This window comes from Tarenaya hassleriana, unplaced genomic scaffold (genome assembly GCF_000463585.1).
Source record: "Tarenaya hassleriana unplaced genomic scaffold, ASM46358v1 Cleome47, whole genome shotgun sequence".
NCBI classification, from domain to species: domain Eukaryota; kingdom Viridiplantae; phylum Streptophyta; class Magnoliopsida; order Brassicales; family Cleomaceae; genus Tarenaya; species Tarenaya hassleriana.
In genome coordinates, this window is record NW_010967396.1 from 851,311 (window position 1) to 875,188 (window position 23,878).

At 39.4% G+C, this 23,878-nt stretch overlaps 3 protein-coding genes across 4 annotated transcripts in view; all 3 read left to right on the forward strand.

Moving 5' to 3' along the window:
- The first annotated feature begins 1,641 nt into the window (after window positions 1–1,641).
- Window positions 1,642–4,950, forward strand: LOC104825569 (receptor-like kinase TMK2). Its single transcript, XM_010557923.1, has 2 exons — window positions 1,642–4,105; window positions 4,209–4,950. Exons 1-2 carry the CDS (start codon window positions 1,837–1,839, stop codon window positions 4,736–4,738), a joined length of 2,799 nt encoding a protein of 932 aa, XP_010556225.1. The 5' UTR covers window positions 1,642–1,836; the 3' UTR covers window positions 4,739–4,950.
- A 1,498-nt stretch (window positions 4,951–6,448) lies between these two features.
- Window positions 6,449–20,804, forward strand: LOC104825570 (THO complex subunit 2). Its single transcript, XM_010557924.2, has 33 exons — window positions 6,449–6,857; window positions 6,981–7,106; window positions 7,321–7,362; window positions 7,598–7,657; window positions 7,783–7,845; window positions 8,150–8,230; window positions 8,617–8,688; window positions 8,766–8,813; window positions 8,912–8,980; window positions 9,067–9,200; window positions 9,938–10,013; window positions 10,319–10,512; window positions 11,015–11,095; window positions 11,313–11,520; window positions 11,603–11,839; window positions 11,925–12,005; window positions 12,092–12,211; window positions 12,298–12,357; window positions 12,788–12,915; window positions 13,665–13,761; window positions 13,891–14,019; window positions 14,455–14,558; window positions 14,723–14,903; window positions 15,050–15,231; window positions 15,431–16,037; window positions 16,159–16,263; window positions 17,008–17,163; window positions 17,286–17,366; window positions 17,434–17,844; window positions 18,242–18,464; window positions 18,561–19,357; window positions 20,113–20,402; window positions 20,533–20,804. Exons 1-33 carry the CDS (start codon window positions 6,723–6,725, stop codon window positions 20,588–20,590), a joined length of 5,436 nt encoding a protein of 1,811 aa, XP_010556226.1. The 5' UTR covers window positions 6,449–6,722; the 3' UTR covers window positions 20,591–20,804.
- A 136-nt stretch (window positions 20,805–20,940) lies between these two features.
- LOC104825571 (protein POLLEN DEFECTIVE IN GUIDANCE 1) overlaps window positions 20,941–23,878 on the forward strand; it is a 4,167-nt gene continuing 1,229 nt past the window's right edge. For both annotated transcript variants that reach the window (XR_773644.2, XM_010557925.2), the window contains exons 1-8: window positions 20,941–21,851; window positions 21,962–22,113; window positions 22,314–22,417; window positions 22,556–22,644; window positions 22,881–22,954; window positions 23,145–23,295; window positions 23,378–23,545; window positions 23,848–23,873. Coding sequence is in view for 1 of the 2 variants with exons in the window: in XM_010557925.2 (XP_010556227.1) it covers window positions 21,086–21,851; window positions 21,962–22,113; window positions 22,314–22,417; window positions 22,556–22,644; window positions 22,881–22,954; window positions 23,145–23,295; window positions 23,378–23,545; window positions 23,848–23,873 (1,530 nt within the window). In the remaining variant the exon portion in view is untranslated. The remainder of the gene's footprint in view (window positions 21,852–21,961; window positions 22,114–22,313; window positions 22,418–22,555; window positions 22,645–22,880; window positions 22,955–23,144; window positions 23,296–23,377; window positions 23,546–23,847; window positions 23,874–23,878) is intronic.

Consider the following 23,878-nt stretch of genomic DNA (forward strand, 5'->3'; position numbering starts at 1 on the left):
TGACTTTGGGAATGTCGTCGGAGTCGAACATTCGTAAAAAGCACGACGGATTAAAACCTTAATTAATCATTAAATTTAAAATTAAAATATATTAATTAATTAAATCCCCTTTGCTACGTTTGGAACACGTTTTGCGGGAGAAACCGCCAAAGACAAACGGCGGTAATAAAATAGTCACGTTAAGCATGGACCACGAGATAACGTCGGTTAATTTTATATGTAATAAAATCACTTGTTCCGCCAACTTTAAAATAGGCAAAAAATAAATAAATAGATAAATAAAAGGATTATTATATATAGGATTATAATGAAATAAACAAATTTAGAAAAAGGAATTGTGAAGCTAAATATTGAAAAATTATTATTTTAAACCGATCGGGATCCACATAACACACATTGCTGCTATAATATACACCATATTATATATATATAGGTAACATATCCATGCAATAAAATCTAACAATCCATAATTAATTAAAAGATCTTATGAAATAGATTATAAAAAAAATCTCAAATATATCTGTATGTATAAGTATATATATAATGTAATTGCCATGTATTACCATATTCTAGGCAAAAATCCGGCTGTAATATATCAATCTAGAATATCTCATAGAATATGATTAGGTTTAATTGGTATGTATTTATTTTTCCAAAATTTCTTAATTAAGGGTTTTGCAGCAAAAGCTTAATTGTTATAAAAAAAACGTGGCTTTTGTTTTTGTTTATTTATTATTGACCGAATATGATTTTTCATTTCTCTGAATAATTAAAGAGAATATTAATAGTAACGGTTACAACAGTTAATGCCAACCCATGGAAATTCGAAACAAAAATTAGCCAATAATTAGAGCGTTTTATTGCAAATAAAAAATTTAACTACCTAAAAATATTATCGAAAGAACATTTTTTTATATAAATCAAATCGTTCAAATAAAAGTATAAATGAATTTTTATTTTAAAAAGGAAATATTTATTTTTACTAAAATCAGGTGCGAAGTGAATTTGAACAAAATCAAAGCAACAGAATTTTTTTTTTTAATAAAAAATAGGAATAACATTATTTCTTAAAACCGAAAATACATCGCACCATGACAACTTATTTAAGGTTGCAGAAAATAGGGGCTTTTGGTTTTTGACGCGTTTTGTCGCCAAATTTGCAGTTTTTGGGTTTTGACTGTATTTTGTTTTGATATTTTATCCGTACAAATTTTACGAATTTAGCAAAAGTGGAAGCAACCAGAGGTTTCGTGTAGATAAGTACAATTTTAAAATAATATATTTCAAATTAAAAACAATGGACGTCAACATGACAAGTCATTAATTAGTGTGCATTCTTTAAACCATTCAACAACATTACATACGTATATTCATATCATTATATTCATATATACGAAAAAAAAGTAAAAATTTGAAGAAATATTTTTTTTTACTCGTGTTGTACCCAAAAAGTTACATTTATGTTTGGGGTAAAATTAGTATTTTCCGGTTACTTCAGTCATCAAATGTAAAAACTGAAAAAATTGAGTTCTTACAAAGCAAATAAAATAAATAAGATTTGGAAAATGAAAAAAAAACAAATAAAAATAAAAAAAGGACAGCTTTTTCCCTCGCTCTCCTTCCATTTATTCTGATTCTCTTGGCTAATCCTCCATTAAATCCGCCGATTCATTCTCTCTCTCTCTCACTCAAGAACCCAGTCGAAGCACAAGAAAACCTCCGCCGAAAAGATTCAGTCTTGCATCCGTTCGTGTCCCTTAAACCCTCTCTGTCATGCTCTAAATCTGCGGTTCCTGGGTTTCGCCGTTTTTTTTTTTCTCGGGAAAATCTCAGAACATGAAGACGACCCACGTGAGAATTTCCCATGCCTTTGTCTGGTTTTTGTGTTTTGTCGTCTCTGTGTGCGCGCAGTCGAGTCCAGACGCGGCGCCGGCGCAAGCCCTGAAGGCAAGCTTGAAGCTTCCGCCGAATCTTGTCTGGTCCGGGCCGGATCCATGTGAATGGACGGGTTTGCAATGCGATAAGAGCCAACGGGTCACCCGGATCCAGCTCGCGAACAGAGGGATTTCAGGGACTTTACCTCCTGATCTCAGGAATTTGTCGTCTTTGACCATTCTCGAGTTCATGCAGAACAAGCTCACGGGTCCGATCCCGAGCCTTGCCGGGTTGAAATCGTTGATGACTCTGAACCTCCACGACAATGGGTTCACTTCGATTCCCGCCGATTTCTTCACGGGTATGAGCTCGCTTCATGTGGCGATTCTGAATAACAACCCGTTCGGTCCCTGGGAAATCCCGGTGAGTTTAAAGGACGCGGTTGCTCTTCAGGAGTTATCCATCGTCAATTGCAATCTTTCCGGCAAAATCCCTGATTTTTTCGGTGGGCAAACATTCCCCAGTCTGAAAACCCTGCAGTTGTCTCATAACTCGTTCGTGGGCGAACTTCCATCGAGCCTCGCCGGCTCATCGATTGAGGTTCTGTGGGTCAACGGGCAAATGCTCAATGGGTCGATTTCCGTATTGCAGAACATTACAGCTCTCAAAGAGGTTTGGTTACACGGCAACCAGTTCTCTGGTCCGATACCAGACGTTTCAGGTCTGGTCTCCTTGATGAATTTCAGCGTGAGGGATAATCAATTGACGGGTATTGTCCCTCCCTCTCTGGTTGACTTGGGATCCCTTTACATTGTGAATTTAACCAATAATCTGCTTCAAGGGCCAGCCCCTCATTTTGACACTAGAAAGGTTCAGCTTGATATGAATCCAGGATCAAATAGTTTCTGCTTAGATGATCCAGGAGTTCCTTGTGATCCTCAAGTTAGCATCTTGCTTTCGATCGTGGAAGCATTCGGTTATCCTGTAAGGTTTGCTGAGAAATGGAAAGGGAATGATCCTTGTCAGAATTGGGATCGGATAACTTGTTTAGAAGGTAACGTTACTGTCATCAATTTCCAGAGCATGGGGCTTACTGGTTTTATCTCTCCGAGATTCGCAGATCTGAAATCGCTGCACACTATCAATCTATCTGGGAACAATCTCACCGGCACTATCCCGGAAGAGCTCACAGCGTTGAGTAACCTGAAGAATCTTGATGTTTCGAACAACCGTTTGTATGGTAAATTACCGGCTTTCAAGAACGTGGATGTGAATATCGCGGGGAACCCTGACATCGGAAAGGATCCTCCTCCGAGTCCTGCTCCTGGCTCCCCTGGTTCCAACAGTTCTGCCGAGAATAGCGACAAGAACGGATCTGGTAACGTCGGGAAAATCGTGGGTGTTGTGATTGGTTGTGTGCTGGGATTGCTGCTTATCGGATTTGTTGTTTTCCTTTTGATCAAGAAAAGGAAACAGTCCGATAAGAAGCAAACTCCTTACGCTGTGGTGGTTCATCCTCAACGTTCTGGTGAACAAGACGCGGTGAAAATCACGGTAGCGGCTTCGGGTTCAAAGGACAGTGCTGGTGGAAGTGGAAGCGGAAGCAGTAGTCATGGACATGGCAGTGACATCCATGTGGTGGAGGCCGGGAATCTGGTGATATCGATCCAGGTTTTGAAGGAGGTTACAGATAATTTCAGTGAGAAGAACATTCTGGGGAGAGGCGGGTTCGGAACTGTTTACAAGGGAGAATTACCCGACGGGACAAAGATCGCAGTCAAGAGAATGGAATCTTCGATCGTAAGTGACAAGGGTTTGGGTGAATTCAAATCCGAGATTGCTGTTCTTACCAAAGTTCGCCACCGCAATCTAGTGGCTCTTCTGGGGTACTGCTTGGAAGGAAACGAGAGGCTTCTGGTTTACGAATACATGCCACAGGGGGCGTTAAGTAGGCATATTTTCCAGTGGAAGGAAGAAGGGTTGAAACCTTTAGAGTGGACCAGAAGGTTGGCTATCGCATTGGATGTGGCTAGAGGAGTCGAGTATCTGCATAGTTTAGCTCATCAGAGTTTCATCCATAGAGATCTAAAACCGTCTAATATACTCCTCGGAGATGATATGCGAGCTAAAGTCTCGGACTTTGGTCTCGTCAAGCTTGCCCCTGAAGGCAAAAACTCGATCGAGACAAGACTGGCTGGAACTTTTGGTTATCTTGCGCCAGAATATGCAGGTATACAGATCTTTTTGCTTATGCCAATGACCAGATTATATCAGCCCTAAAAAAAACAATCCTTTTCTTTTTTCTGATGTTTTCTGAACTTTCGTTTTTGCAGTAACGGGAAGAGTTACGACCAAAGTAGACGTTTTCAGCTTCGGGATCATCCTCATGGAGCTGATAACAGGCAGGAAAGCTCTGGACGAGACCCAGCCCGAGGATAGCGTCCACCTTGTTGGATGGTTCAGGAGAATGTACATTAACAGAAACTTGTTCCGGAAGGCCATTGATGGAACCATCGAGCTAGACGAGGAAACCCTAGCCAGCATCGACAAAGTAGCTGAACTAGCCAATCACTGCACAGGCAGGGAACCTCACCAGAGACCCGAGATGGGCCACGTGGTTAACGTGCTCTCTTCACTCGCGGAACAGTGGAAACCGGCCGAAAACGATGATTCGGATGATGTTTACGGTATTGATTTCGATACACCTCTTCCGCAAGTGGTGAGGAAATGGCAGGAATCCGAGGGAACTAGCAATATCACGAACTCGCTTTCTTCGTCGTTTTTCGGGGATAATACCGAGATGAGTATACCTTCACGGCCTCTGGATTTCACCAGCACTTTCAAGTCCGGACAAGGACGGTAGGTGTGTCGAGAATTAGACGGAATAAGAGAGAGTGACGTGTGGAGATTTGTCTTGTCGGATGATATGTTGTTTAGGGTTTTAGGGTTTTGTGGACAGTGGATTTGTTGGATGGATACTCTGTCGTGGTTTACTTGTTGCTTACGCAATGTTTTGTTTCTCTTACTCATTCCTTGTCTGTCAAGTAATGTAAATGAGCTTTTGCAGTGCGGATCCTCTGCCTCGCTCCGAAGCTCCTGATTTATTAATTTATTCAATATACTCCGAACCCAGAAAACACGTGTGAGCTTATTTTACAAATATTTATTTTTTTATTTTACAATGTGCGAGTTGGTGATTAAAACTTGGTTTGGCCTAATTTGTTTTTTTCGATATATTTTATTTTTATTCTATAAATTCTTTGTATTTCAGATTTTTGGTTTTTTAATTTTGTTTTGTTTTCATTGATAAAATGTTTGGGTGTCAATTTAGGCATGGATCCTAAAGTTCAATCCGAATTCATCCGAGAAATATGAGATTTTGGGTTTAAATTTTTCGATTCCAAAAAGATCGGGTGTTCGAATTAGATTAACAAAAAAATTAAAAATAATCAAAAAATAAGTTTACAAAGAAATTGATTGGATCGGTTCGACTCGATCTGGTCTGAATTCGAAACCAATAAAATCGGATTTCGAATTTAGTTATATAAATTCGAAAAAAATCGGACCGATCAGACCGATTGAAGGCGGATTTGGATCGATCCTATTGACACCTACTGATATGGTTGATTATAGACTTTATAGAGACACGTGTCAGCTAGTGATTAGGTGTTTTTTTGTAGTAGCTGAACTGTGGATGAGCTTGCCAGCTGGATTCGGTCGGTTTTGGACAACAATGGACCAAAGCGTGCGTCCTTCCAGAAATGGCTCTATTTTTTACTTTAGTTTTGGTCCCTCGTCTTTTATGATATTTTTTTTGGTCTTATGACAGTTTATAGCGAGAGATAATCTCTTTTTATTTATATCCAGTATTTATTGAGTTGATATTTATTTTTATCATATTTATGCGTATTCTGATTTGGGAACAAACTAGTTTTTTTTTTTTATAGTACAAGATCTCCTTCTAATTTTATAGAGATTGTTTTCTAAAATAAGTGGATTTATGACCTTTTTCATTAGTTTTCCAATAAGTTTTATATATTTATATCTTCATTTAAAAAAAAGGGATTATATCATCAGCATGTAAGTCTCAATAAAGATAAATTGTTTTTTTTTTTTAATTTGATAAAGTCTAAAGATATATCCAGACTGTTATAGGAGACAAAATATGTTAATAAACTGCAAACATAGCCCTTGATTTTGCGAAATTTGTAAAAATAAATTTTAAGATGCACAAAAGTTTTGATTTCGACAACGGGAATAATTTGATATAAAAAAAATATTAAATTTGACTTAGTTTAAAGTTCCACTTTCTCGTACTACCACGTTACTTGTTTGATTCAATAAGGTTAAAAAATGAATAATAATTATATATATATATATATATATATATTCTTATAATACCCAAACGTCTTGAGCCCAAATTATGAGGCTCAAATTAGATTTGGTCAAGAAGATAATAATAAGCCCATGGGCCGGATATACCGTAGGCCTGATCAGTGGCATTCTTGCAATAAACTCCAAATTTCATTTGATAAATCATATATATAATTTTAATACATAAAAAAAAAGCCCCTCTGCAAGCGTATCTTCGTCTTCAATTTCACTTGCAGAGCTCAAATGATTTCCCCAGAAACCCTAATTTAATCATTTGCCCCCGAAGAAGCTTTGTGATTCGTCTCCTCCATCTGCCCATGTTGTTTGGCGTGGCGTCGCCATACTTCTCCGGTCACCAATCGAAATCTCCTGCAGCCTAAACCCTATTCTCTCCGTCCTCTAGGGTTTGGTTCTCGGATCGTGTTCCTTATTTCGGACAGGAGGAGAATAGATAGACAGAAGAGACGGTGACGATGTCTCTTCCTCTACTGGAGTGTAACTACGTGACAGAGGAGTTCGTTCGCGATTGTAAGAATGGGAGCTACGGCTCTAAGCTACACAGCTCCGTACCGATGCTTCGCTTCGTCTACGAGCTCTGCTGGACCTTGGTACTCTCTCTGTCTCTGCCTATGCATGGTTGTACGCTGGTTTGTGTGTATGTGCTAGTTTAGGGTGTTTTGAAATGGATGTTCTCCGAGTTAGTGAGTTCGTGTCTTTCGATTGGTTCTTAGGTTCGTGGCGAGTTGCCGATTCAGAGCTGTAAGGGAGTGCTACAGGCAGTGGGTTTTTCGGACAAGCCAGCCGAAGGAGAATTGGGGTCGTGTTTGGCGGATGTTGTGACTCAGATAGCTCAAGATGTAAGTCTTTCAAATGCTTTAATAGAGGAACTCAAGCTTGTTAGAATGGTGTTCCATTTAGCAATTTCACATTTTGTTTTTTAGCTTACAAAATGATTTGTGCGCGGATATTGGCTTTTGCTGTTAGCGCTGGGGAACCAGTAAGTTATGATTTTGTTGTAAATGGAAATTTTGTTGACACATTGATGGTTTTTCTATCGCGTTATTCTTGCAGCTTACTCTGTCAGGAGATCAGCGTAGCCGTCTGATAAAGTTGGTCAGTATTAGAATTTATTCTTCATTGTACTAATTCTGTGATCCTGTTTTCTGGAGGTGGCATGTCCCTCCGGTTTCCTATCGCGTTCTTCGTGTACAGTGACCTAATTTTATTGAGTTTCCATGTTTCATGTTTTATACGCCTATAGGTGGATCTCATCTTTTTTTTTTTGTGACCACCTGCCTCAAGATTTCAATGCTGAGAATCATTTATCTAGCTGTTTCCCTCTTTCCAGGCAAAATGGCTTGTAGAATCAAAACTAGTCCCTCAGAGGCTTTTCCAGGAGCGTTGCGAGGTCAAAGTTGCTTTCATGTTCCCACTTGAGCTGCTGGTTTACCAGCTAGCTTTTTGTTCTTGATTGCTTGACAATTTCTGTGAGACGGGCAGAGAGCTAAAAAATACTGTTATATTACGTTTTAGGAAGAGTTTCTGTGGGAAGCTGAAATGGTTAAGATAAAGGCTCAGGATTTGAAGGGAAAAGAGGTGAGTGTTCATGCTTCAATACTCTTATGTTAATATGGACTATGAGGCTACTACTATTGGGGAAGAGGATATTATGTGATGACATAAATTTGTGTGGTTGCAATGTGATTCAGTCGTATTTGAAAACGACAAAGTGCTGTCAGATAGACTTGGAGAAAGGTAGGATGATGAAATCATATTATGATTTGAATTATAAGAATGTGGTCCTTTTGTGGGATATTTGGATAGAGAAACATGCTCATGTATAAGTTTGGAACTACTATATCTTGCCTTGAAATAACACATTCTGATTGGTGCTGTTCAGGTCAGGGTAAATACCCGTCTTCTTTACCAGCAAACGAAGTTCAACTTACTCCGTGAAGAAAGTGAGGGATATGCCAAACTGGTTTGTCAAACGTTCCTTATCGAAGATCCTACCTTTTTTTGGCCTTATATTGATGCTTTTGCTAGTTCTATTTTTATATATTTAAGTCTTAATTTCCATATAATCTACCTTGGCAATGCTTGACTGTGATTTGAAAGGAATGATCTCTTCCAAGATGCTTATTTGGCATTTTCCTTTTTGTGTCTTTCTATCTGCATGGCACATGCCCTGCTAATTCTGATTAAATATAGTTCTGAAGGAAAACAAACAGTCTCTCTTTTTCGTTATTATTATTGAAGCAGATAGTTAATTTGGACTAACTGACTATAATCTCTCAAAATTGACATTTAGTGGTCTTCTTGCGAAACTTATCTCAGCAGTCAGTACTTACTGTTTTTGGAGTGTAGGTCACGCTTCTTTGCCGGGGATCTGCAAATTCTTCCCAGAATGCGTCAGCAGCAACTATGGGGATTATCAAGGTTTTGACTTCACAAATACACCTTGTTTGGGTTATGTATCTTGTTTCCCAGTTTATGATCTGAAATCTTTCTTGCAGTCATTGATTGGACATTTTGACCTTGATCCGAACCGTGTTTTCGACATAGTAAGTTGACATTTTGGATTTTGTCATTTTATGTTTGATATCGCATAACAGATCTGCCTTTTCTCTCTGTTTCATTCACCTTTCTTTTTCATGTATAGGTGCTGGATTGTTTTGAACTTCAGTCAGATAATAGCACATTTCTTGATCTAATTCCAATCTTTCCTAAGGTTTGGCATGTATTCTTTGTGTGGACTTAGTCTACTGCTTAATTCAAGAAACTTGGCTTTGCTTATTTTTGCTCTCTGCTGTGCAGTCTCATGCTTCTCAAATACTTGGATTTAAGTTTCAATACTATCAGAGGTTGGAAGTTAACAGTCCTACCCCATTTGGGCTCTATAAGCTTACAGCTTTACTTGTGAAGGAAGAATTTATCAGTCTTGATAGCATGTGAGTGCTCTTTTTACTTTAAATCCCATAAAGTTGCTTTTAGCGTTGGTACCGACCTTTTTTGTTCTATTATGTGTGCAATTGGTATTCTTGTTTTCTTTTCCTTTTTTTTTGTTGACAACTATCTGTAATTATTTATTACCTGTGGTGGGTGAATATGTTGATTCGTATTTATATGAGGTCTCGAGCTTAGCAAGTAGGTATGCGTCTTGCAAGTTGGGCTTTCTTATGTAGTTTTACTCATATTGAATGTTTTTGTTGTCTTTGTGTTGGAATAAGGTTATATTATTATTATTATTATCCCTGAAGGCTCAAACTGATATCAGTACTTTACCATGTCGGCACTGACTCTCATTTCTAGTTATGTGTTTTCTGCTCCTTTATCCCTATAGATCAAATGGATGGCCTGGAAGTAATTTGATGAGCTTTTACTTCTCATAAACTTGTGTTTTAAAACTTTTTTAGTTATTTCCTATTATCCGTGTCTTTTAAGAATCTTAGTACTTATATTGGGAATATTGTTGGTAAGACTACATAGTACTGAGATTTTAAAAAAATTCAGATAATTTTCTCCTGCTGGACTGAATAAATTTGCTTTGAGCCTCTGCTCATTTCAGCAGTGCATTGACGGCGAGAATGCAATTTTGCTGCTTTTCCTTGTGTTTCTGTAAACTCACACTATACTAAACCTTGGATAACGTTTGTACTTAACCAGTATAGTTCTTCCCCTATAACAGATATGCACATCTACTGCCTAAGGACGAGGATGCTTTTGAGCATTATAATGCTTTTTCTGCAAAGCGGCTTGAGGAGGTGTGTTTTCTGCAAGTATGAATAGCTTTTAGTGGTTATTTATGGACGTGTTTCTCTTTTTTTGCACTGATCTGTCCTAAGTTATGTGGCTTTAATCTCGTTTTCCTGGGGAGAAAAGTGAACAAACTTCATGAATTGTTTTTATGGAGGTTATCTGCTCATCTTACCTTTTCAAATATGGATGAAAACGGATACAAGGGACTAGGAGCCAATGATCTTGCAATGTTCTGGGGATTTACATGTTCTGTTTCATAGGTTAATTATTTATTCTTATGCTTACATCTTCTCTCATACTCTTTTATAAGGCCAATAAAATTGGAAAAATAAATCTTGCTGCTACTGGAAAGGATCTTATGGAAGATGAAAAGCCAGGAGATGTCACAGTAGATCTCTTTGCTGCTTTGGACATGGAGACCGAAGCTGTTGCTGAACGGTCGCTAGAGCTTGAAAATGATCAGATCCTGGGCCTCCTTAATGGTTTTCTCTCTGTAGACGATTGGTAGGTACCTTGGTTCTTCTTGAGATATAACTTGACTGCAAGTATAGACTGTCATCTATTTTTCATTTTGTTGGTCTTCCTCTCATATCAATCCACTGTCATCACCTTTGTCCGAGTCTTTGAGAAGTATGTTTTTTGAACTGATGCATGTGGAAATTCCATGTTATCATCTTCATGATCATGGAAGTTCTTCTAGGACTAGTACTTCTGCATGGATTGGTTGTTTGTGGTAATTGAATCCATTGTTTTGTTTATGATTTGAAAGGACGTGTTGGGCATCTTTTGCAAAGTATTGGCATCTCTCTGGAATTTGTTGGTGCTGCCACATTTTTGTTTGCATTCTTAAATTTGCTTTGACGGCGATTTAAATTCTCATACATGTAGTATAAAGCATTTTGTATATTGAGTTTTATAACTATTTCAAGTTTTTTCTGTTTTCCGCTGTCAGAAAGCGAAACACCAGGGCCATTTTTGTTTTGTGCTAACTCTTTCCGCGTGACAGGTATCATGCCCATATCTTGTTTGAGCGTCTTGCACCTAGTAATCCAGTGGCACACAATCAGATATGTGGTGGCTTGTTTAGGTTAGTATTCACATTCTTGTACATTTAATTTTGGGCCATTTTGGTTCAGAAATACTGGAGGCTAGCATTGACGATTATTGGCTACTGTATTGTTATGGTTTGGACAGCTTGAAATGTTTTCCCTTGCATCTTGAGTTCTCTGTATCACTGTTTTGAGACCATGGCTCTGCACACAAATTTTTGTGTGGGAATTATGATTTTCTTGGTCTTTTTTCAGGCTCATAGAGAAGTCGATCGCTCCAACATATGACATTGTGCGGCAGATACGTTTTCAGAGTTCTGTTTCTTCCACTGCAGAAAATACAGATGTTGGTGCAGCATTTTCACCAAGCAATAGGCGATCTGTAGATCTTCCTAAAGAAGTACTTCAGATGCTTGGTACTGCTGGACCCTACCTCTACCGAGATACACTACTCTTGCAGAAGGTGCTTTAGACTTTTAGATTGCTGAATGCCTTGTACAAATAAAATGATAGATGAAGCTGATAAAAGTTTACCATTGTGGTAGATTTGTAGGGTATTAAGGGTTTACTACTTGTCCGCCCTTGATCTTGTCCGTGCTAGTGATAGATCTTCAAATCAAGAAGGTAGTGCAATTGAAAATCCTCGTATGCACCTGAAGGAGGTTAGGGCGGGGGTAGAAGAAGCTCTTGGGACATGTCTTCTCCCATCTTTGCAATTGGTACCTGCAAATCCAGCTGTTGGTAATGAGATCTGGGAAGTGATGTGTCTTCTTCCATATGAGGTTGGCCTTTCTTAGGTTTTATTCTTTTTTTTTTTTTATGTTGAACATTAACGCCAATCATTCTGGGTTCGTTTTGTTTTCCTAGGCTCGTTACCGCTTATATGGTGAGTGGGAAAAAGATGATGAACGAAATCCTTTGTTGTTGGCAGCAAGGCAAGTATCGAAGGTATATCAATGTGATTTATTCAGTTTGGTTGCCTCACATGATAGAACGAAATGGCACATTATTTACTTCCTTAAGTGTATGTTCAGCTGGATACTAGAAGGATTCTGAAACGACTTGCTAAAGAAAATTTGAAGCAGTTGGGTCGGATGGTGGCAAAGCTAGCTCATGCCAACCCTATGACGGTACTTCGAACTATTGTGCATCAGGTATCTTATATCTACTGTTGTCTCTCTCCTGTTTTGAAATTGGAGATGCTCAGATGACGGGGCTAACTGTTTGGTATTTATTACAGATCGAAGCATACAGAGATATGATTACTCCTGTTGTGGATGCCTTCAAGTACCTGACACAGGTTTTTATGTTTTTCTCTCTTTTGGATGTCATATGGCCATTTTTCTTCTGTGATATCTACTCCATGTTTGGTCTTGGTTTTTCTTTTCTCTTTTAATGAGCATGAATCTCCATCATGATGTTGACTCAAAAAAGGAAAACACCATTAAGATGCAGAAGGGCGGTTGGTTGCTCATGCTCGTTTAATGTTTTCAGTGGAAGTAAATATCATCTATCTGGAGTGCTAATTATCAAGCCTTGAAATGTTTTATATTGACTGGGTTTTCATGTGATTAGGGTAGTTTCGAATTCTTGGAAATGGGGATGGCAGGTTGCTAGTAGTATGTTCACAGACTGCTGAATAAGGCCACAATGTAGTGAGATAACTCTGGTATGCAGTTTCGATGGGATGTGTGTGTTGTGATGGTTTCCAAATGCTTCCTGATTTGCAGCTTGAGTATGATATCCTGGAATATGTCGTGATTGAGAGACTGGCACAAAGCGGACGCGATAAACTGAAAGATGATGGGCTTAATTTGTCAGACTGGCTTCAATCTTTGGCTTCATTTTGGGGTCACCTGTACGTATTCAGAAACTTCTACAACTACTCTGCTCTAAATGTTTATTTTATCTTGTTGAGAATTAGGATGTTCTGTGTTTCTTCCCTGGCTTTAGTTCAGTATCCTAGCAACCAGCATGCTATGAATTTTTCTATAATCTCAATAGTTCTGGGCTATTCAGATCTTTCTTGTTATTTCTTCATGCTGAGCAAGTCCGCAGCGTGAGACATGTTTTCCCCTCACTGTCTGTTCTCTTTCTGGATTTTGTTTTTCCGGTGTTGTTCTTTACTATGGCTGTAGTCATTGGGATGAAATGTTTCTTTATCGGGGCGAAATCAGGGGCAAAGCATCGGTTTATTTTAAAAGAAAGTATGGTTTTTTTGTCGTGACTTCTGGGTAAGGTGTTGTCATGTGGGCATGGGGCCTTGAAAATGCTAAGTAGAAATCAAATTGGTTGTTTTACATTGAGCAGCATGTTTTAGGGCAGTTGTAGTTGTTCATTTAGTAACAGTTTCATGTCTGCCATGAAAAAAATTCAGAAGGATTTAGTTGAATTTGGTCTGTCATTTTTTTTAAAGAGAAGTTACCATTGTTCCTCCCGTCGTAGCATGGTTTCTTGATGAAATTCCTTAGTTGTCAGAAATTGGGATTATATTGCTCATATTCCAAAAATTGAATGCAAAAATGTGCATTGAATATCTTTCAGAAGTGCGTATTGGTGAAAATCCATCTTGTCAAGCATTTTTCTCAACAGTATCATCTTCTCCAGGTGTAAAAAGTACCCGTCGATGGAGTTGAGAGGTCTTTTCCAGTATCTTGTGAACCAGTTAAAGAGGGGTCAGGGTATTGAGCTTGTTCTTCTACAGGTACTATTTTGGTTCGTGTTTCGGGCAACTTTATGTGATGCTTACGTTTATTTCTAGGGAAATATGTCCAGTACACATTTTTATTTATAGATCAATGATTATTGACTGGAAATTTACACTTATATGTAGGAACTTATCCAGCAGATGGCAAATGTCCAGTACACAGAGAACCTTACCGAAGATCAGCTTGATGCCATGGCAGGAAGTGAGACTTTACGATATCATGCAACATCCTTTGGCATGACACGGAATAACAAGGTTATCTTTTTAAACTCTCAAATATGTCTCCTTTTTAATTAAATCTGAGAGGAGCCAAGCCTTCTTCACTGTGTCCTGTTGCTAGAAACTAGGTAATCTTATCAGCCTAATTTATTTTGTTATTTCAAAGCTAGTTCTCCTTTCAATCCTTTTTGGCTTTTTGTCCTGCATGCAGTTACAGATGCCCATGTGCGTGCTATATTTTTACGTGGGCATAAATTTAGGAATTGTTTTAGAATTTCCTGTTTTGTAGTAACAATTGTTTCGTTCTAAACATTCCGTTATGCAATTCAATAGAAGCCATGCTCTGTAGACAAACTTTTGAATATGGCATAGTACGTGGAATCTGAGTTACGAAGTTTATCTGTCTGCTCAGAAAACTATTGTGGTACACTTAGTTTTTGACGTTTCTGTTTTGTTTCCTTATTGCTTCAGGCACTTGTCAAATCATCTAACCGGCTAAGAGATGCATTGCTTCCAAATGACGAACCAAAATTAGCTGTTCCACTTTTGTTACTTCTTGCGCAACATCGCTCTGTGTAAGTTGAGAACCACAGTAATCCTTGTTGATGCAGTTTCCTAAACTAAACACATCAAACTTGATGGATTTTAAATCATTTAAGAGTGAACATGCAACTCTTCCTTTTTTTTTCTCAAATGATGTTCTAGAGTATTAAATTCCTGATGGTTTATTATCATGCAGAGTTTTGATAAATGCTAATGCACCCTATATTAAGATGGTCAGTGAGCAGTTTGACCGATGTCATGGAACTCTTCTCCAGTATGTGGAATTCCTTTGTAATGCAGTGAGTCCTGCTACTGCTTATGCTCGGCTGGTCCCTTCACTCGAGGAGCTTGTTCACACATATCATCTTGATCCTGAGGTCTCTCTTTCTCTCTTCTGTTTTTTTGTTCTCTACCTTTAACTTTTGCTCATTCTCAATTCAATGCACAGTTGAATTCCTTATAATTTTTGTTTTTTTAAAAAAATTTATTTTAAAGCTTTTGCTTTTCTTATCAATGCTGTCAGGTTGCTTTTCTGATATATCGCCCTGTCATGAGGCTCTTCAAATCTCAGCAGAGTGGTGATGTTCAGTGGCCTTTGGATGCTGGTGAATCTATGAATAGGGATACTGAAAATACAGAGCCTGACCCTCAAGGAAACTGTGTAAAAATGATTCTTGATGTCAGCTCATCCAAAAAAGCTATAATGTACTATTCGTATCCCACCTTTTCCTTAAGTTTGGTTGTCATCTTTTATGTAGGATATGAAAAGCATTTATTCTGTTTGTTCATAAGTTTTAAATACTCTCTCTGAAGATTGAGAGTAACATAAGTGAGCTGGATTGGCTTATTTCTGCCTATATACTGATCTTTGTTTTTCATTATTCACTTGTTCATGTTGTTTCAGGTGGTCTGATCTTCTTGATACTGTCAGAATGATGCTACCCACAAAAGCCTGGAATAGTCTTTCCCCAGACCTCTATGCAACGTTTTGGGGGCTTACTCTCTATGATCTTCATGTTCCTAGAGATCGATACGAGTCTGAGATTGCTAAACAGCATGCTGCACTTAAGATGCTTGAAGAGGTTTCAGATAACTCTAGTTCTGCAATTACAAAGAGAAAAAAAGAGAAGGAAAGAATCCAAGAATCTCTTGATCGCCTAACTGGTGAATTACGCAAACATGAAGAACACGTTGCTTCTGTTCGTAGGAGACTTTCTCGTGAAAAGGATAAATGGTTGAGTTCCTGTCCTGATACGTTGAAGATTAACATGGAGTTCCTGCAGCGTTGTATTTTCCCTCGCTGCACATTTAGCATGGCCGATTCTGTTTACTGTGCCATGTTTGTAGATATGCTTCATTCTCTCGGAACACCCTTTTTTAATACTGTCAACCACATTGATGTTCTGATATGCCAAACACTACAACCAATGATATGCTGCTGCACTGAATATGAAGTCGGAAGACTTGGGAGGTTTTTGTTTGAGACCTTAAAGATTGCTTACTACTGGAAGGTAAGCAATATGTTTTTAAAGATGTCTTTCAAAGTTTATGTTATATTTGTTGATGTGAGTACATGAATACAAATATCACTATTGCTTTTACTTTCTAATGCGAGTGTTTTCCTTGTCATAGAGTGATGAATCAGTCTATGAACAGGAGTGTGGAAACATGCCGGGTTTTGCCGTTTACTATAGATACCCAAACAGCCAGCGTGTCACGTATGGACAATTTGTCAAGGTTAGAAATCTAATGTTTGGGTTCTCAAATTTCTATTTTTATGCTGGCTTTTGCAGTATAAACTCTTGATCATTGTTATTCATTTTGCTTAGCTGTGAGTAGCACTGTCTTTACTGCAGTACAATGGAAATATTTAGAAATTCTGTGACAGTTTTTTAGTCACTGAAAGGTAATTGCATAGCATGGTAACAAGGTGATTACGATACATTATGGAAAAATTTTCAGCTTACGATTGGATTAATGTTGGGGCAGTATCATCAATGGATCGGGAATCAGGGACCTAGAGCTGCTCAATTCTCATATTTCCCTGGAGTCTAGTACGGAATGACATAATAGTGCTCTGGTTTTATTTATTTATTTTGGTTTGATTTTAGGATTAGGTATCATCAACTTTTATTGATATCTTGGGCTCTGTAGAAATCTCAATACTGTATGAATTAAATGATGGCTTTTCTGTCTTTTGGGAGATCTTACCTTTGTTGTATTGGTCCTATTGTGTTCATAGCAAGGGATGCAGGAAATAGCTTCAAGCTTTGTTTTATATCCGATAGAACAAAACTGCTCCTGCTCAGTGTTGTGTGATCTCTGGTCTTACCCTTTGATGAGTTTATGTATGCTAAGTATTTTCTTGATACCTGCATTTTGTTTGATCAATGATAGCAATTTTAATCAATGTTAGCAATTTCTTGTTTGATCTCTGCATTTTGTTCATGTCTGAGAATGTTCTGTTGATCTTCTTGGAAGGTACATTGGAAATGGAGTCAAAGAATTACACGGTTGTTGATCCAGTGTCTGGAGTCCAATGAGTACATGGAGATTCGTAATGCTCTGATTATGTTGACAAAGGTTTCTAGTGTTTTCCCAGTTACTCGAAAAACTGGGATAAACCTTGAAAAACGGGTATGTATCTATTCGCTAGCCAATTTCTGAAAATTGCAAAGTTATGTGATTTCTGTTTTTGTCACCCATGTTTTCTTGATGAGAGCATTAATATCTCATTTCTTTGGTGGTTTGTTTCATAGGTAGCTAAGATTAAAAATGATGAGAGAGAGGACCTTAAGGTTTTAGCAACTGGTGTTGCTGCCGCTCTGGCTGCAAGAAAAGTGAGTACTAAAACACAACAATTACACTGTGTTTGGATTTCAGAACGTGACTTAATTTCCATTTCAGGCTTCATGGGTTACAGATGAAGAATTTGGCATGGGTTATCTGGAACTAAAGGCTGCCCCAGCACGTGGTCCGAAACATGGTCCTTCCCAGAATGGTTCATTAGTTAGCATGCCCCAAGGTGAATCTACCGGAGGCAGATCAGTGTCTACTGTTAGCCCGCATCCCGAGTCTGGGAGCTTGAGCAAGGAGCAGGGACCGAGATCTAAACCTGTGGATGGAAAATTGGAAAGGACGGAGAGTATCCCTCTTTCCAAATCTGATCAAGGCCATCTAAAATCAAAGGGAGGTGGACCTTCTGATGCCCAACCATCCCAATCTAAAAGGTCGATGGAACAAAAGGAGTCAAACGAAACATCTAGAATATCTGATGAAAATGCTGTTAAAGTTTCTTCAAAGTCTTCTGAGACGGAGGTATTCTATAGCATCTTACTCTGGTGAAGTTGGCAATCCTTGCTTTATGGTTCCTTTAATTCTTTACTCTGATATGTATGTGGAAAATAGTTTGGGAATTTTTTCGTACCAATCACACCTTCTTCATAGCCGATTTTCTCAGAGGACTGGCTTTAAGAGAACTGCTGTTAGATGTTATTTTTATTGGGTTTACTCTGAAAATATGGCTTGGGTGTCATTTGGTTACACGTTATTGTTCGGGTGTCAGAACTTTTTTACTTGTAATTATAGGCCACGAGTTTGGGTTATTTGCCCGGATTATGATTACAATTCATGATTGATTTGAGTTGGGAATGACATGTTCCTATGGTACCGTTATGAATTCCCACTCATTTATATATTATTTTTTGGTTGCCAGTTGAAAATTTCCTCAAAACGGGGTGCCTCAGCTGGATCAACGAGCAAAACAACAAAGCAAGATCTTGGAAAAGAGGATAGCAAGTCTGGTAAAGGCATTGGAAGAATATCCACAACCGAAAAGGACCTCAGCTCTCACAATTCTGAGAGCAGGCAAGCAGGTTCAATTAAGGTATCTTCCACCCCAGCAGCAAATGGCACCATAGCTACTGCATCAGCCAAAGGTTCGTTCTCGCCCACACAAGCATTCAATGTTAACGGCAATTCATAAAAAAAAAACCTGGAGTTTGTCAGATCTTCTGATGTAACCTCTGATGCAGTGAAAGATGAAGGTGCTGAAGCTTCTGATGTACAAAAGCAACCTTCCCGAACTGCTCATTCTCCTAGGCATGACAACACATCTTCTTCAAAGTCAAGTGATAGGTTACACAAACGAACTAGTGCTGTTGAAGATACTGAGAGGACAATTAAGCGTCGTAAAGGTGATGCTGATCACAAAGATTATGATGGTGACCGAGATAAATCTGCAGATTCTCGAGTTGTAGACTTGGACAAGGCAGCTGCTGATGATCAAAGCACCCACAGGGAGCAGGATAGGTCGAAGGAGAAGGGCAGCGAGAGGCAAGACCGAGACCACAGAGAAAGATCAGAACGATCAGACAAATCCCGTGGAGATGATATTGATAAAGATAAAGCGAGAGATAAGTCTGTGGAACGTCATGGAAGAGAACGTTCGGTTGAGAAGGGTCAAGATAGAGGATTAAGTAGGGGTTATGATAGAAATAAGGATGATAGGAGCAAATCACGTCATAGCGAGGTTTCTCTTGAGAAATCTCATTCCGACGACCATTTCCATTCTCAGGGCTTGCCTCCGCCACCACCTTTGCCTCCTAATATCGTTCCACAATCGCTGAGCGGTGGTAGAAGAGATGAAGATGGCGATAGGAGGGTTGGTGGGGCTGCAAGGCATTCTCAGAGGCTTTCTCCGAGGCATGACGAAAGAGAAAGAAGACAATCCGAAGAAAATTCATCACCTTCTATGGATGATACAAAGCGCAGGAGAGAGGATGATTTTCGTGAAAGAAAGCGAGATGATCGAGAGACCATTCCTCTGAAGGTACACGACTACTTTTACTTCTCGCCCATATCTCTAAAATAACTGCACTGGCGCACATTTACTTTCATATGATTCGCCTGGACATGAAATCATCATATATCATGCATGAAATCATCATCAAAGGTGATCACTTAATATGATTGATTGGTCGATGCCATCGCCATCCTGCTATGAACAGGAGTGTGGAAACATGCCGGGTTTTGCCGTTTACTATAGATACCCAAACAGCCAGCGTGTCACGTATGGACAATTTGTCAAGGTTAGAAATCTAATGTTTGGGTTCTCAAATTTCTATTTTTATGCTGGCTTTTGCAGTATAAACTCTTGATCATTGTTATTCATTTTGCTTAGCTGTGAGTAGCACTGTCTTTACTGCAGTACAATGGAAATATTTAGAAATTCTGTGACAGTTTTTTAGTCACTGAAAGGTAATTGCATAGCATGGTAACAAGGTGATTACGATACATTATGGAAAAATTTTCAGCTTACGATTGGATTAATGTTGGGGCAGTATCATCAATGGATCGGGAATCAGGGACCTAGAGCTGCTCAATTCTCATATTTCCCTGGAGTCTAGTACGGAATGACATAATAGTGCTCTGGTTTTATTTATTTATTTTGGTTTTTCATATGGATCGCTTGGGCCCGTTTCAGCTCTGATCATGAAATAACCATATACCCTGCATTCAAACATTGTCGAAGATATCCACATGATATGATTGGTTGATTGATTGATGGTCGATGACATTTGCCAGGGGGAGGAAAGGGATAGAGAAAGAGAAAGAGGTACCCTTTTGAAAGAAGATACCGAAGCAGCGTCCAAGAGACGGAAGGTGAAGAGGGAACAACAACAACACATGCCATCATCAGGGGCAGAGCCAGGAGAGTACTCTCCCATGGCTCACCACCAGTCACTAGCCATGGCTCCTCCATCATCATCGCTGTACGACGGGAGAGAGAGGAAAGGCAGTATGATTCAACACGGCGGGTATCTTCTAGAAGACCCGGGAATCCGAAAGATGGCTCGTCGTGATCATCCCGACCCGTAAGAAACTCGGAATCCATATATCTCACTTTTATACCTTCATATCATATCTAGCATGCTTTTTTACTAAGAACTCTCCATAGTAAGTGAGTGATTTTCCTTTGACATACGGGTATATGTATATAAATAGGATGTATGATCGGGACTGGGAAGAAGAGAAGAGGCGAAAGCGGAGGGATCGGAAGTAGAGAGACTTTGCTCGCTTTGCAAATTTGTCTGTCATAATCGACGATGGAAAACTTGTAACCATTCTCTCTACATTTATACGTTTTGTTTTGTTGTATAAAATTTGTAACCATTACCCACATCCACCACAGTCTGTTATTTTCTGTCATTTGGGTATTTATTTTTTTTACCTGCGAAGTTGGTCTTAACCCATTTTTAAAGTTGACTTCTTTACCCTATTTACTGTTGTTGAAGTGCAACGTATATTTTCTTTGTTTTCCCTTTTTTAACATGGACACGTGGACGTATGGTCACTGAAAAGAGTACACGTGTCGGGCATGGTTGCACGTTTGGTCACAGAAGAGAATGCGACGTGGAATTACACGTGTCAGCTTATGATTGGTTGATGTCGTCACGGTGCCCAATCGCGTGAAGGATCCGAGACATTGAACGTCGTTCGTTACTGCCACTTGAAAACATCGGTCCGCGAGCAATTCGCTTATATGTAAATTTTACGGATGATCGAACTTTTGTCTATTTTTTTTTGTTCTTCGCATCTCTTCAATCTATTGGCGCTGATTCGTTCGGCAATGGCGGTGGAATCTTCCTCGAGGAGAAAGATTTCCTTCGAGATTCTCAGCCGAGGCAGTTCCTTGGACGACGATGCGTCCATGTCGATTCGTCGATCCAGCTCCGATCCGATCCGCGGGAACGGAGTAGCCGAGTCGCGGAGGGAGAGCGGGAAACGAAGGAGACATAAAGGATCGAAGAAGAAGAAGAAGAAGAAGGAGAAGTTTACCGACGTCGAGGTAATTCCTGAAAACGGGGATTATCGTCATGTGCTCGCAAACGGTACTGTGGGAGTTTCGAATTGCGATTCCTCTGGCTTTTGCGATTTTGTGGCCGACGGTAAGCGGACGTTGTTTGAGGACAGAATGAGTTACTTCGCTGGTGGCAGTGGAAGCGGAGCGAGCGCGGTGACTCTGGTGGATGGCGAGACTGTGCATCAGAACGGGTTCAATTTCGGCGAGCTGAGGCAGAGGAATGTTAACAGTAGTGCGTGCAGCAGCAACGATGAGCGAGTGTCCGAGTCGAAAACTTCCGACAAGACGATTCGACGGGAGGAGAGTGGTCCGGAGCTTAGATCCTCTGAGAATCCGGCATTTCAGGAGGAACAGCAGCTGCCTCCGCCGCCGAGAATTGGACCCACTGGGAATGCAATGACGAGGCTCGAAACGGCAGGGTCTTTGGATTGGAAGCAACTCATGGCAGATGATCCTAATTGTGAGTTGCCGACTTCAAACCTTTTTTAGATTCAGAGATTGCTAATTTGGTTATGGTTGAAGGTGCTGGATGAAATGTTTGCAACAAATGGGTACTGTTTTTGTTGCCAGATCTATCTGCTGAGAAGAAGTCACCTATGAAATACTTGATGGAGGAAATTTATGGCGGAAATTCATTACGGAGCACAACTACTTCTGGAAACGAACAAGAACGTGAAAGAGTGTATGATACGATCTTCCGCTTACCATGGAGATGCGAAGTGGTACTCCTTTGCTCTTAGATTGCATTTGGACTGTTTCTCGATTTCGATAGGGTCTGTTCTGCTTTACATGTTGTTTAGTTCCTTGTCTTCAATATTAGTGCATTTCAGTTTTATCTGATTTGTGAGGGATTGTAGAAATTAGGACACTGCTTAAGTTCATTACACATCAGTGGTTTTCACATAGAACAATTTTCATGCAGCTTATAAATGTCGGCTTTTTTGTCTGCTTCAATTCATTTCTGTCATTGTTGACAGTCATGCCAATAAGGGTCCTGATGACAGTGTGGGGCAATTTCAAGAAGAGGTTAGTCATCATCCTTAAGTCTTGGCATGAAAGACATGCTCGGATATGCTACGAATTAGACTACGAGCATGCAACTTTACTGCTGCAACATTGATGTGTTTTGAGTTGTGGGAAATAACCTAGCGGCCGTCGTGGCAGGCAGTTAAAGAGGCCCTCCTCATCAGAGCTGTCTGATTTTGGCTGTTTTCTAGTTTTGGCTTCCGGGATCACTCTCCTGGGAAGAACAGGTAAAGTAAGGAGCTTTTGATTTGTTTATTCCCTCAAAGCGTTTTATGTTTAGTCAATCCAAAATCTGGTCTGGTACTATGGATGATCAAGGGAATTCTTAGTGGTTAGATGTGCGAGCTCAGTCATGCTGCTGAGAAAATGGACTTTGTATTTTCAGTTCATGATGAGATGGTGGGTTTCTCAAACTGTTCGTTTATGAGTTTGTCACTCTTCTGTCTGTGCTTTATTCCCTCAGATATCAGCCTAATATATCACATGATTCGTGGTCAAAGTACCATCAAACTTTATGTGGTCTACAATGTCTTGGAGGTAACAGTTTAGTATTTTTTATGTTCTGAATATTCATATCCATTTCATCCAAATTGATGGGATTGTATCTCTTGCATGATTGGGTTTGATTTATGGGCAGAAATATATCTGTGCCCCCACTGCATATTTAGGAGTTGTATTTACCTTTTTTTTTTCTCTGTCTGGTGCTAACTTGAGTATTGTCTTTCAGATATTTGATAAACTTTGTCAAAGTTTCTGCGGAGATATACTTCAGGCTCTATTTAGCTCTGCCGAGGGATTGGCTAGCTCGCCTCCTGAAAAATTGAGTTTCTGGACATGGAGATTCGTTTCTGACCAAGCATTAACCATGACTGCCTCAAATATCCTCTCTCCATGATGAATAGTGTTCATTTTCTGTTAGATCAAAAGATTGCATCCTTCTGTTTCCTTAACTATCCTCACTTCTTCATTCGTTCATTCTGTTAGCTCAGGCAATCACATTGTCGACTTGTATTGTTGCTCACAACAATGTCTTGTTCGCCCTTCTGGTTTCCAATAACTTTGGGGAGATCAAGAGCCATGTCTTTAAGCGTTTCAGTAGGGACAACATCCATGGTCTAGCATATGCTGGTAAGCTTGTTATCATCACCTCCTTCATAATGGACTTTTGTCTTCTAGAAATTTAGGCCGTATTCTATCTGTTCTCAGTCTATGTAGTATGAATTTCCCGATCAATTATGCTTTCCGTTAATTGGGTCACAAATCTATAGCTACACCTTTGAGTTGGTTGTTTAGAAAATTGAAACACTAGATAGAGTAAGGCTGTCTCATCATTCCTTGTAAAGAAGACAGGCTCTGATTGCATTTTCCAATGTATATCTGTGCGCTCTGTTTGGTCTTAACTTGGTTTCCTTGCACTATTGACCAACCAGATTCAATAGAGAGATTCCACATATCGGCATT

Bases quoted from the DNA above. Each gene is read 5' to 3' on its own strand.
- LOC104825569 (XM_010557923.1), top strand. From the start codon at position 1,837: ATGAAGACGACCCACGTGAGAATTTCCCATGCCTTTGTCTGGTTTTTG. The intron at 4,106-4,208 runs GTATACAGATCT...TCGTTTTTGCAG, and splicing joins TCTTGCGCCAGAATATGCAG to TAACGGGAAGAGTTACGACC.
- LOC104825570 (XM_010557924.2), top strand. From the start codon at position 6,723: ATGTCTCTTCCTCTACTGGAGTGTAACTACGTGACAGAGGAGTTCGTT. The intron at 7,846-8,149 runs GTGAGTGTTCAT...GGTGCTGTTCAG, and splicing joins AGGATTTGAAGGGAAAAGAG to GTCAGGGTAAATACCCGTCT. The intron at 12,006-12,091 runs GTATATCAATGT...GTGTATGTTCAG, and splicing joins CAGCAAGGCAAGTATCGAAG to CTGGATACTAGAAGGATTCT.